A 13,642-nucleotide genomic window follows, 5' to 3' on the forward strand; every position below is an offset into this window, starting at 1 on the left:
GGGCATCCCCAGCTTCTTGGGGCAACCTGCTGCAGTACCACACCACCCTCACAGTAAAGAATTTCTTCCTATTATCCAATCAAAACCTACTGTACTTCAGTTTGAAGCCTTTGTTCTGTCTCTATGTGCTCTCGTATATATTCCCACTCCACCTCTCTTGTAGGCTCCCTTCATTTAAGTATTATAATGTATAAAATAATTTAATAAATTATTCCAGAGACATAAATATGAAGCTTGTAAAAAATGAAAAAACCACCATCACAGTAATGAGAATGAGAATTCTTATAAATTAACTAGATTCACTCTTTTAAAATACTGTATAATTATTATCAATGTGATGACATATCTTTTGAGTAAGTGGACTAAACTGGCCTAATCACGTGACCTTCATCAGTACTGCCAGTCCCCTTTATTTAAATAGCATGGAAAATTACAATATTGCAGACTGATAAGGAAATGCTATTAAAAATTAAAATCTCCCTGAGCAGGAAACTTCTCACAAATGTCTGGCTAAAGATCAGAAAACTATATTAACCAAAATAATCCACAATGTGTTAACCTTTTCATCTCCTGTTCTGAAAATAAACTCCTCAAAGCTACAAACAAAAACACCTCTGTTGTACAACTGAAATGTCAAGTTTTAAAGAAAATTTGTCTACTGACTCATATACATCAGCTTTTTGGAGAGAGACATTAAAATGTTATTTTCTCCTTATGCCATTCATGTGCCTTAACTCATTTTGTACACTTGAACTTAGTCACCTGTAAGATGTACATACAAATAACAGGACAAAAAGCAGTAAATAATTTTAGCTGTGAGCCTCATCTTAATAAAACCTTTTTATCAACTGTGAAGAAAGATATGCTAGCACGCTGAGATAGAAGATATGTTTTAGTTAGAGTAAAATTGTTAAAATATGGACATAATTCTTGGGATTATATGCTAAATATTACTGTTTTTTAATTGCACAGATGACCATTATGTTAGGATTTTGTCATTGATAATTCATCTAATATACAGGCATTGCATTTGGAAATTCAAAGCCTAATTATGTATATATATATATATAGGGAAATAAAAACTCACAGGTTAAAACAAAGAAAAAAAAAAGCCAAGATAAAAGTTACCTCAAAAAATACATAAATATAAACAGCAGTTACTAATTAAATTTCAAACAGCACAAATCTTGCACTCTTTCACAGAATAAGCTGGGAGATGACAAGAATTATTCCAAAAAGCTCATTTAATCTATAAGGCCTTAGTTTCTCTTAACTGCTTTTAGTCAATCCACTTCAATACTTATGTTTGCTTCCAGACTGTATGTTCTGCTCATCATGCTGCACACATCAAAAGGCACTCCAGGAATTTATGTTTGTAAACAAAACCAAACTTCAGCTTGAAAGCAGGGGGGATGGGGGAGAAGTTTCATTCCGCAAGACTTGTACCAAATATTGAGTACATCTTGGAGAGATACAACCTTTCTATTACATTGAACACAGTCGAGCTTTGGCCTCTGGTGTGAAAAAATAAATTAAAAAAAAGGAAAAAAAGTCTCAAGGACAAAGGAGCTCAGCTTTCAGGTTTGAAGGAGCAGTATTTTATTCTCCACATCTGAAGACAGCTCAGAAGCAGGAGCACTCACCTCTGCCAGATAAGCTTCTTAAAGTCTGAGGTAATGATCTGGCAGCTTGTGTTACAGTAGCACTGAGCAGTTCAAATCCATGTTTAGAGAACAAAACGTTACAGAAATGGAGGAATCAGTTGCCAAGAAAAGATTTTTGCTTATGAGTCCACCTTACAGTCTAATGAAATCTACTTTTCTTTGGGCTGGATTGCACTGCTGGGAGAAGTGAGTACACCAGTCACATCCTGTTCTGAGGGTACATCACAGCTGCTGTTAGATGGTCACAGAGCAGAAAGGCAGTGAAGGTGTTTTACAGTGCAGGAGCAGGAGTAAACACCTGAAAAGTGAGGACCTCTTTCACAAAGACTTTGCAATTACCATTGCAATTTTAATTATACTTTTGCTTTTGTTTTGGAACTGGAGATACAGCCAGGCAGCTGAGCTCAAGAGAGTGGATATAGGTATATATCTCCAGCGTAGGAGCTCAAGAAAGAAACACATTAAAGAGGCAGACGATCCTACAGCAGCCTGTCTAATCACTTCACTGAAGCCATTTCAGCAACAGTCTAGCATGTGCCAGTTGGCAACATAGAGGGATGATACTCCATTCAAAGGAACATTCACTTTCCAACCATGTCCTGTATTAATGTTCAGTACCTGTTTTAATCTATCTTTAGAGATTAAGAACTTTGAGCCTAGCAAGGGACAGCTATAAAAATGCACCCTGCAGTGCACCCTGCTCTTTTCCTCCATATTCATTGCTTCCCTGTGTCTGTCTGAATTTATTTTTATTGACTTCTCCAGAATAGAAGATTGCATCATAGTACAAGGAAACACAGTCACTATCTATCGCTCCATAATATTCCAGATCATTCTGAATGCTCAAAATTTATGGATATCCAATTCAGAGCTCTTTCCTAAGCAATTCTCATATATTTTGCCAAAAGAATGAGACAACAGCTGGTTCCTGGTACATAATTGCCAATTCCATCCCTTAATGAAGTATCCTAGGTAAAAGGAAGAATAACAATTCATTGGAGTGTAGTGTAGAGCTCCAGGAATGAGCAAGGACTTTGTGTATCAGTGACAGGAATGGAAAATATCTGCTCCAGATGGAAACAAGATCCTCAGAGACTGGCTACAAAAAAGAAAAAAAAAAAATTAAGGAGGGAGTCAGTCTCTGAAGTTCTTTCCTACAGACCTGAATTATTTGAAAGCCCACAGTTTGTTTTAGGATCAGAAAAATATTCAATGAAGGGAGGTATTTTTATCCAAGCAGGTTGACATTCACAGATGACAGAAGTCAACAATCTGATCCTACAGTTACATTGAGGAATTTTGAAAGATTCTTGCACTGTACACATGGGTAGTATAGCTGAGAATTTAATCCAAGTGCATAAATAAGAATCTTATGAGGAACACTATATATGAAAATGTCAATCTGAAATGTAACTGGAGCAAAGGTACATATGAACTTTGAAGTGTAGTTGATGTGGAACATCCACAGACAGATAATCTGAATTATGGCTCTACAGATCATACCAAAACTACCAATTCCTACTTCCTAAACTGGAGCAACCCTGATAAAGAAGGCTTCTTTGGATAACTCTCTTTGCAACACTCTCTTTATTGACTCCTGAAAGGTATGACATGTATCATGACAAGTATCTGCTTCTACAAGAGAGTTTCACAGGGGATCCTCCACATCCAGAAGTTAAGTCTATTCAGGGTCTAGTACCCTGAGCACCTAGTATGATATATAACCATCTTTTCTGTACTCTCCATTACACAACACCTGACAAAGTCTTTCAGATCAATTCACTTACTTTAATTTGTCCTTTTATCACTCATCCCAGAGTTCCTGGAACAAATGAACTCCCATCTGAAATGAAATTTAAGGGCCTATTCTCTGCAAGTGCAAAGTCAACGAGCAAATACATGGCAAAGAAAATGTAGTGGAACAGCAGCAGGTAACAGTCTCCTTCAAAAAGTGCTACTTAAACATGGTCCACCTTCACAGGGATCTCTAACATGATACTACAGAACAAGTAACTCTTGAACAAACTCAACATGTCACAGAGGTAGAGGTAATGACCTTTATAATATCAGGGTAGCTCCACTTCTCAATGTGATCAATATATACTAGAGAGGAGTAGCCTGAAACACTGTAAAAATGTCACCAGTACCTAAAATCCAGGCATTATTTATCTGAGTACAAATTTTTAATAAAATACCTTACGTTGTATCCATTGAGTTAAGCTGGTCTGGGACTTCCCTCTAGCACTGAGGCAAAGGGGAATGAAATGGCCTCAGCTTTACTCCAAACACTATCATCCTCCAAACAATGGCAGTCACATTCAAACAGCATGTTGTAGCATAATCCAGTGGCTATGATAACTCCTGGACTCTGACACTAATAACCGGAACAAGCCAAAAGTATGCTGAGTTGTCCTCAATGTTTGTTCACATATACAACTGTCTTTCACAAATTTAAAAGAAAAAATTCCCCAAATCAAAACATAGAAAGAAATCTCCTTGACATATTTAATTAATATTGTTTCTGTGCTGCAAGGACCTAAGGGTCCTTGTGCTTAAAGGCATGTTACTACTTGCTACATCCCTGCTGTCTGCCCTCCGTGTGTTATTAGCTATAACACTGACAAAGTCACTTGACAGTACTTTAATTAAAGAATCTCTCAACTAAAGTTTAATTAAAAGCTATACAGCAGGGCTTGAACCTCCTTCATGTATGAAATAGTCTCTATTGTTTTTCAGATATGTATAAATAAATAAAGGATTTTTAGTGTTCTATTGCTTAAATGGGTTTTGCTTTTCCAGTTTCATTAACAGTATGAAAGCACCAACCTACTCTTCTGATCACTATCAGGAATGCATGCTAATTAGATGTCCCAATGCTAATTAGATTCCCCAATATAGGAAATCCATAGTAACTTCACAGCTCTTTTGTATCTTCAAAGGAGGGCTCCCACAGTCACCAACAGCAAAAAAACAACAGAATATCAATCTATAGTTTCAGTCTTCTCTGAACTATCAAGGCAAAATTAAAAATAATGAAAACTCAAGTTTTAAGATCAAGAAAGAAGCACTACCTAAGAAAATAAGGTGAAGAAACACTCATCTGTATAACTTCCTATATTGAATTCTTAAAAGATCAAAGATTACACATCCATCTATCCCAGGGCACTAAGATATCAATCATAGATTTTTTTGCTATCAATCACCTTGGTGCTTGAAAAATGAAACATACTTTCTGCATAGCCATTGCAGCTAAGTGTTGGCTTCTGATTTCCTCAGTTGGCTCACAAGGAGCAGATATGCAAATGAGGAAGTTTTGTTTCCTATTAAGTTACAGTTCTGCTGTATCACAGACAAAACATACTTTGTCTATTTGAATAAACCAAAAATTGCAGCAAAGTGTGGATAGATTAATGAAGTCGCATATTTTTTACTGGTCAAATATATCCTTTACAAAAAACAGTGGTAAAGCTATTTTGGTTTATCGTTGTGAGCCTATGTATAGAACAAGAAGCATATCATTTTGATGGAGTGTTTTTCTAATAAATTTACATAATCTACATGATTTGAATTATACAACTTGTAATTCCATTATAATGTAGCTATGTCATTAGAAAACTTTGTGCATATTTCAGATAAAACAATATGTAGTCAATACATTATTAATTTGTTTACAAAAATTATAAGTTAGAGATATATATTAAAAAATCCCAAAACACTTCCAAAACAACCCCAAGATTGACCTAACACAAAATTTATAGTACATATTTTAACACATGCCAATTTTTTCAGCTTTAATCAAATTCTGTTTTACAGGTACATCGATCACATGACTTTAAAATTACATAATTATTCACATTGAATCTTCACAGAATCTTCAACACCCTTTATTATCTTTAAATCAGTACTTTCGGTTGTCTAATTTTCTGTCTGCCTGTTACTACTCTTAGACTGGCAGGTGCCTTCACTCAGGAGCTGCTCTAAACAAGGTTGTAAACGACTTGATGCTCTGCTGGGTCACCATGTAATTCTACCTCACCAATTATTTAGAAATCAATTTGCGTACAGAACCACAGAATCACAGAATACGCTGAGTTGGAAGGGACCCTCAGGGATCACTGAGTTCAGCTCTAAGCTCTGCACAAGACCACCCCAAGAGCCACACCATGTGCCTGAGTGCACTGTCCAAATGCTTCTTGAACTCTGTCAGTCTTGATGCTGTGACCACTTCCCTGGGGAGCCTCTTCCAGTGCCCAATCTCCCCTGGGTGAAGAACTTTTTTCTAATACTCAGCCTGAACGCCCCATGAGAGAGCTGCAGGCCATTCCCTTGGGTTCTGTACTGGTCACCACAGAGAATAGATCAGTACCTCCCTCTCCTCTTCTCCTCATGAGGAAGTTGCAGACTGCAATGACGTCTCCCCTCAGTTTTCTCGAGGCTGAACAGACCAAGTAAACTCAGCTGCTCCTCAAGCCCCTTCACAAATCTCACGGCCCTCCTTTGGACAGTCTCTAATAATTTAATGTCTTTCTTAATAGTGCGGTGCCCAAAACCACACACAGGACTCAGGGTGAGGCCACCCCAATGTGAAGCAGAGCAGGACAATTCTCTCCCATGCTCAGCTGGTGATGCTGTGCCAGATGCACCCCAAGGCTATTTTTCCTTACATGTCTGGAGTACAAAATCTCCCCTTTGATGAACTTTAATTCTGATATTTTGTAATCTTATTAGATTATATTGGTGAAGTGTCTGTTATCATTTTTCGATATTTTCACCTGTAATAATGCTTTTCATAGACACATATATTTTATCCCTCTTAAACTCTTACTTAGTATGTACAATTCACAGTAAAAATGAAATAATTTTACCAAATTATAAAAAATATCAACCTGACTGAATTACAGGTAATAAGATGTAGAAATGTTTCTATCTTTTAAATCACATCTAAACATATTTGCACTGTAATGCTCTTAACTTCTACATTATTGCAAGCAAGTCCGTATTCAGCTGTATTTTTTCTGATTTGTTCAGTTGTCCCCAGGGAAAACCTTTTACATAACAGCAGCAACTATAGGTGATTTTTTTTCAAGCTCCTTGAGTTAAGAAGGTAGTGACAGGAAAAAGAAAATAGGAGTAAATAACTGCCCATTTGTCAAAACTGTTTTCTATTCCTGAGGTAAAACAATAAAGAGGTCACAGACATGAGTTGCTGAAAACTTTTTCACACATTGTGCAATCAATAATTGGAATTTGCCAGCCAGATTCTCCAGATATTCTGTCTAAGTCTAGACAGATGTATGATCCAGATTAGAGACTGATATTCTGAAAGGGAATTTCTGTTGGCTTCTGTGCTTCTGGGTATCTGAACAGTGGCTATTTTCTTAAATTTCCACTTGTCCACATCCATGCAGCATAAGGCAAGTGAACTGATTCAGAGGGAAAGAGGACATGAGCTAGACTGGTGGCAAATAAGGAATCAGAGTGCAAGAACAGAAATAAGAAACTATTAATCTAGATAAATCATATGAGATGATGGAAAAAAATGGGAAAAAAATTAAGGTTTTGCTCTGGCAAGATCAAGGGAAAACAGAAGGATTATCTAAAAAGCCCAGATTGTATTTAATTTCAATAAACTGAATAAGTTTGGGACTATTTTCTAGGAATTCATGAATCACGTGAGTTATCACAGAATTCTACACAGCACTTTTGAATGCCCTTACCCTCTGTGCAAGGTTGGCCACATTAATGATGAGCTGTGTATCCAAGGTATACCCACCATTTGTTAGAGAGATTGCTATTTGGATTTGGCTAAAACTTCCAGGATCAATAGAGGCAACTGTGTTCCAGTGCCTACAAACCTTCCTCAGCATTGTTTAATTTATTAGCATAATTGTAGCTAGGAAATTTAGGTATCTGCTAAGATATCTGATGCAGAGAAAAGGAATAGAGAAAGAAATAATCCCACATGAACTCCAGGAGATAAGGACACGAGCTAAGAATAAATAAGGATAAATAAGAATAAATCAGGATAAAGAATCTGATGGTAGAGAAATGCAAGACAGAGTAATCAAAGCCAGAATGATCTATGGCATCCAATATAATCTTTTAGCATGTAAAATTGTGTCACGTTTCCCAACCCTCATCACTCTTCTGCTGTAATTAAGTATTTGGGAAACTTGCAAGTGCAAACTTAAGATATTTTAAAGTTTTATTTGGTATCCAAAATGAGTTAGAAAAAAAGAATAAAGGTGTAATACCAGTGTAAGTCAAAGGGGATTGTGGTTATCATCTTAAGTTTCTAATTCTTCAAGATGATGTTACAGCAGTACATAATGTTGCCATTTCTGAGGCAGTTTGGACTGTGTGACTGTTTAAATGGATAAATATAACAGATGCAAATTCATATGAGGCAAATTAGAAAACATGTGAATTATACTACCAGTGGAGTTCTCTTTTCATCCATTTGTGAAGTCTGGCCCTTATTTACCTTACACCAAAAAGAAATTTTCAAGTTTTATATCTCATATAATGAAGAGAGTACATCACATGGCATAGAGAATCAAGGAGCATAAAGGAGCCAAAAAGTTTAAATGTTTTTGGTAAGCAGCAGTTTACTTCTACTTTTTCATTGCCTTATCCAGTCTCCAAAGTTTTCAGAGATAACCATAAAGTTCTTAGATAGCTTCATTTATCTTGAAAATGTTTATTTTCCCCCTCTTCCTTCTGAATCTCCTTCTTTCTTTTAATCAACACTTACATGCTATCTCTTGCTGTCAATAACAACTATTTGTATCTTTCCAGGTGATATTTTAGTGAAAACTGAGACAAAAGAACAATACAGTACTTCAGGATTTCTGCAGTTTTCTTTCCAGGGGAACAACACTGTCTCCTCTATCTTTAAGCTTCCTCCTACAAAATGATTTAACATTACCCACAGTCTTTTTGCTGTTCTGGGCCAAGGTATTCATTCTTGATTTTGCCCTAGTATTCCTGTGCCATTCATTGACCAAGGAATCATATTTTATCCTTCTTATGAGAGCTATTTCATTTCATGGATCCCTAGCTTGAAACCCTCCAGATGATGCATATTCCTGAGTAGCAAAGCCACAGCTGAAGGGAGTAGGCATTATACTTTTAAAATGTAAAGTACTACCCAAATCACAGTCTTACATTCCTAGAACATTTATTTCTCAAACACTATGCTCAAAAAGAGTATTTTTTTAGCTTAAATTATGCTTATTTGCCATTTCTCTTTTCTATTAAGATGGTAAAGAAACTATGTCATAAAAAACCCAGAACATATCCTGATTAAATACATCAAAATGAACAGCAGCTTGTGATTAAATTATTATATGTGTATTTAGAGCAGATTAAAACTGCAGGATTTGAGGTATCCATTTAAAATTGAATCTAAGTAAAACATATGATAGGATCATAGTGATAAAATATTATTAATTTAAACAATAAAATGATGTGTTTTAGGAAACAAATGGAAAACAGTATATATTTTATACTTATGTGATTCGAGGCAAATTTTATAGGCATTTCCACTGTTTTAATTACTTTATTTTGTAACATTAGCATTCTTTCTTTCAGATTAAGGCACTTCAGTTAAAATGTTCATAACAAGTTGCTCAAGAAGGATAAATCCCAAATTTATAATGCATTTAAATGTAAAAAAAAAAAAAATTCAGAAGAGAGCTTTGAGTTATTAACTCTGAATTGTGAGTTATTCATAAGTTTACACTTCAAAACAGAGTACCAGCATATGAAATGCTGGAAATGAAAGTGAAAGCATTCATCTCATAATAAAACCTTTTAAAACATTTTCTTATTTAAACTTAAGGTTTATTTCTTTCAAATTTTAAAAGATTTATACAGTTATTTATACTGAAATTTGATTAAGACAGCGACATAGGATTATTCTTAAAAAAATACAACAGTTCCTTCAGTGATCTTATGCAATTTGAATCATGTGGGTATGAGGCACTCTTTTTAAGTATTTGAAAACCAAGAAAAATATATCATTTTCTTGACTGTCCCATTGAACTTGACAAGTCTGAAATATTGAACAGTTTGGAGATAAGAGATAACAATTTGAATTCGTCCCTAGAAATGGTAACTTAACATTTTGGATGATTAAGATTAGAAAGAAAAATATTTAAGCAAAAAATACAATTAAGTGGAATGTAGCAAACGAAAATATCAACATCTGCCTCTATAGGAAGTATATAATGTATGCACCACAATACCTGTATATGCAAACTGAACAAGGTCCCACAGCGCATTGGGGTCTATGCCTTCCATTTTGATTTCTTCTTGCTTGGCTTCACAAACATCACTTGTAAACATGGCAGCAAAGTAGTCAGAGACAGAACTGAGGACAAGTCTGAAAAAAAAGTATGAAACTGGTTTAATTTGCTTGAATATATATATATTAGAAATGTCATGTATTTATAAATGTCTTTCAAAATTATTTTCATAACAATTAAAAATTATTAGGAGGAATAGATTATTTATTTTAATAACAACTAAAAATTTTAGGAGGAATATATTATTAATGCACATTGTCAGCAAAACACAGAATGACATTTAATTCTAATTTGGTTTTGCCTCCTGTGATATGAACCAAGTGGTACTTTAGCATTTGACTGTAAAACAGACATAGAAATTAGCACTCAGTCTTTCTGATAATCTTCCAGTCATGCAGATGTCCCAACTGTTAACAAGATAATCTCTCAGTATCAAATAATCAACTTAATAATGAGAGCCATTTCATAATCCAGAAGTACTATTCTTTGTTCTTAAAGGCTTATTTGTTATAAACTCTAATGACAGCATGTGTCTTTAGATAACCTATAAACCTTCCACTAAACTGTTAGTAGCTTAACATGATACTCACTAAAAATATATCATAAAATCGCTGTGTAATACAATGTTTTTATTAATAAACATGTCCAAGGAAAATATTTTGAAAATATTTTATATTTTCAAATATATTTTTATATTTGAAAATATTTATATATTTTGAAAATATATACCTTGCTGTTTAGGGATTGGATATAGATAAATCAATACCACAGCAAGTATCAGGTATGACTGTAAGTATTGGGGCTTTAAGTTAAGGCATTCTTCCAAATACCATCTACAGTGAAATTTTGATCATGTTAGGACTGAATATTCACAGATGATCTTGAGATAGAAATGTGGCACAGCTATAAATCATGTGCTTCCATAAAGATGGTTACATTTCTGGATTAATTTGAAAACATGATATACAAACTTATTAATAAAAGACAAAACAATCACAACTGGAGAACTTCGAAACACAGAGAAAAACAATTAGCCTTTTGTATACTGTTAGCTAGTTTGTCCAGGGCAAATTATTAAAAAAAAAAAAAATAGCAAAGATAAACAAGTTAATTCTTATCAGCCACCATGGTAATTGATTGTCTTTGCTCTCTTAGCTCACCCCAATAGCTAAGTAAAATATGACAGCTTGAATTTGCTTCATAATTTTACAGTGCTTTAAGCTGCTATATTTTACCAGCAAGTAGGGCAGATTGAAGACATATATATGATCTTTACCTCTAATGATAGGAAATGACTAAATAGTTATAGTACTTTATCACTTTTCATGTTATGCTCAACTCCAGCAATCATGAATTTTAGAAGTAAACTTCCTACTTCATAAACAGTTCACATTTATATTTATGTAATGACTAAAAGTCAATGGATGTCTACAAAAAGATTAACTTAGAAGCAGACTTTGGTGCTGCCACCAGAAACTCCTAATTTACAATTTTTTCATCGAGGAACATTTACTTCTACATTTTTAATTTTTTTTTCTATCTTATTTATATATTATTATTATTAAATTTGTAAATCTTCTTCTAGCACTTTTTCTGACCACTTATGAATAAGTGACTTTATTGTTCATAGATGCTTTAATAAAAGCATCACAAAAATCACAGAAAAGAAAAACATTATGATTTTCTATGAGATAAAAATTCTCATAGACAGCAGAGATGTAATTTAGGTATGTAAATTACATCTGCGTTTCCAAGTAATTTAGGAGATTTTCATTTGGGACCATTTCATTCATGGAGATTTAATTTAATTTCATTTTGCATTAGCTATTGCTTCAGATTTACTAGTCATCATTTAAATTCAGCTATGGATATTCAATTTGATCACTTGCCAAAACCAAGGCCAAAACCCTTGGCTGCATCAAAACAAAAAATAAATGGACAAATAAATGAACAGAAATTTTAATATACCAGTTAATGATCAGTGGAAATATTTTCAAACAGTAATATCTTGTATTTTAAATACACATTATTTATGTTCAGCAATTACTTTTTATATAATCTTACTGTGTATATATGGTCAAATGTAAAACAAACAACAAAACCAACAGAGGGAGGGCAGAAAACAACAGAAGGATGAAATCTCTTTCACAAACTTCTATAAAAATATGTGATTTTCCACAGTTTGTGTGAGAAAAGTCAAAGTTACTATCTAACAGATTTCAGCTGCAAAGGAGCATTCAGTCTACAGGAATACACAAGAGCCAGTCCAAAGTGGAAAAAAAAAGAAAAATAAATAAGACACATGTCAGGTACTCAGCATTACCCATTTTTCTTAGAGGTTTATCCCTACTGGTTTGTACCATCTATCAAAGAAGATGGCTTTAAAGAGCAGAAAGGTTCTGTGATGTAGCAGCTCACCTACAGAAGCAAGACAAGCTTTTGAACATAGTGATAAAACAGGATTGGTTTTTTTTAAGTGTCTTATGTTAATCAATAGTTAACAGAAATACTGAATCAGCTATTTCATCAAATTACTATAACCAAAAGACTAAGTTTCAAGACACTGACTTTTACCTTGGGAAGTGCTCTGCAAGTTGAACTGAAGTGAGAGGAACTTGCTAATTACACTAAATTCTAAAAGGTGACACCTTTTGTAAATCTTTATTGTATTCCAGGGTTGAGATGGAAGATCAAAAGTGAGAAATCAAATCGATCAATTAATTTCTAATGATCTGCTGCTTTTGTAGATCAGAAGACGCCAAACAGTCCTAAATCTTGGTTTAAAGGCATGTTGACCTATTAATCAAGAAAGGTCAGGTGGCTGAGGATGCCACTTTTTCAACTTTGGATCTGGCAGTGAGAACACATAATAAACTCTTTCATCCTTAAGACTCATAGCAGGTAAGTCATGGCTTAAAACGAATTTGTGAACCCAGAAAGATTTTCTCCAGATTAAGGGACTTCTTTCTCTTTACAACTAATTTCAGCCTGACCAATTTCTGGTTTCTTTTATATGTAACCCATATGACTGCTTAGGATTGTGACCTTTTTTCCCAGGATATCAGATTTTATTTTAGCTTATTATAGAATATTTCTTTGTACTTTCACAACTTTTTTCATATACATTTTTGTTGGAGAATTGCCTCAACACTGATGGGGCATTTATTAATTAAAAGAAGCAAACAAACCTTGATCACTTAAAATCTTTAAGAAAACATACAATATTTTACTGCCACCTGAGTAGAATATCAGATGTTACTTGGACTAAAAAATCATAAGCAAGACACTATTTTTTGTCCATCTATATTACGCTAGAAAACATAGGAGCTGAATATTCTCGAGAACTGGGTCCATGAGAATCTCATGAGGTTTAACTAGACCAAGTGCAAGGTGCAGCACTTGGGTTAGGGCAACCCCCAGTATCAGTCCAGGATGAGGGATGAATGGATAGAGAGCAGACCTGCTGAGATGGTCTTGGTGATGCTTCTGGATGAGAGGCTGGACATGACTCAGCCATGGGCGCTCACAGCCCAGAAAGCCAAATGTGTCCTGGGCTGCATCAAAACAGTGGTGACCAGCACGGTGAGGGAGGGGATTCTGCCCCTCTACTCTGCTTTGGTGAGACCCCACTTGGAGTACTGCATAAGAACAGCTTTCATTTACAAAGAT

General features: G+C 34.7%; 1 protein-coding gene across 1 annotated transcript in view; it reads right to left on the reverse strand.

Moving 5' to 3' along the window:
* Positions 1 to 13,642, reverse strand: part of KLHL1 (kelch like family member 1) — a 182,268-nt gene that overhangs the window by 105,642 nt on the left and 62,984 nt on the right. Inside the window, exon 3 of the mRNA XM_068182303.1 lies at positions 9,914 to 10,050. Coding sequence (XP_068038404.1) covers positions 9,914 to 10,050 — 137 coding nt within the window. The remainder of the gene's footprint in view (positions 1 to 9,913; positions 10,051 to 13,642) is intronic.

Source organism: Anomalospiza imberbis, chromosome 2 (assembly GCF_031753505.1).
Source record: "Anomalospiza imberbis isolate Cuckoo-Finch-1a 21T00152 chromosome 2, ASM3175350v1, whole genome shotgun sequence".
Classification (NCBI taxonomy): Eukaryota; Metazoa; Chordata; class Aves; order Passeriformes; family Viduidae; genus Anomalospiza; species Anomalospiza imberbis.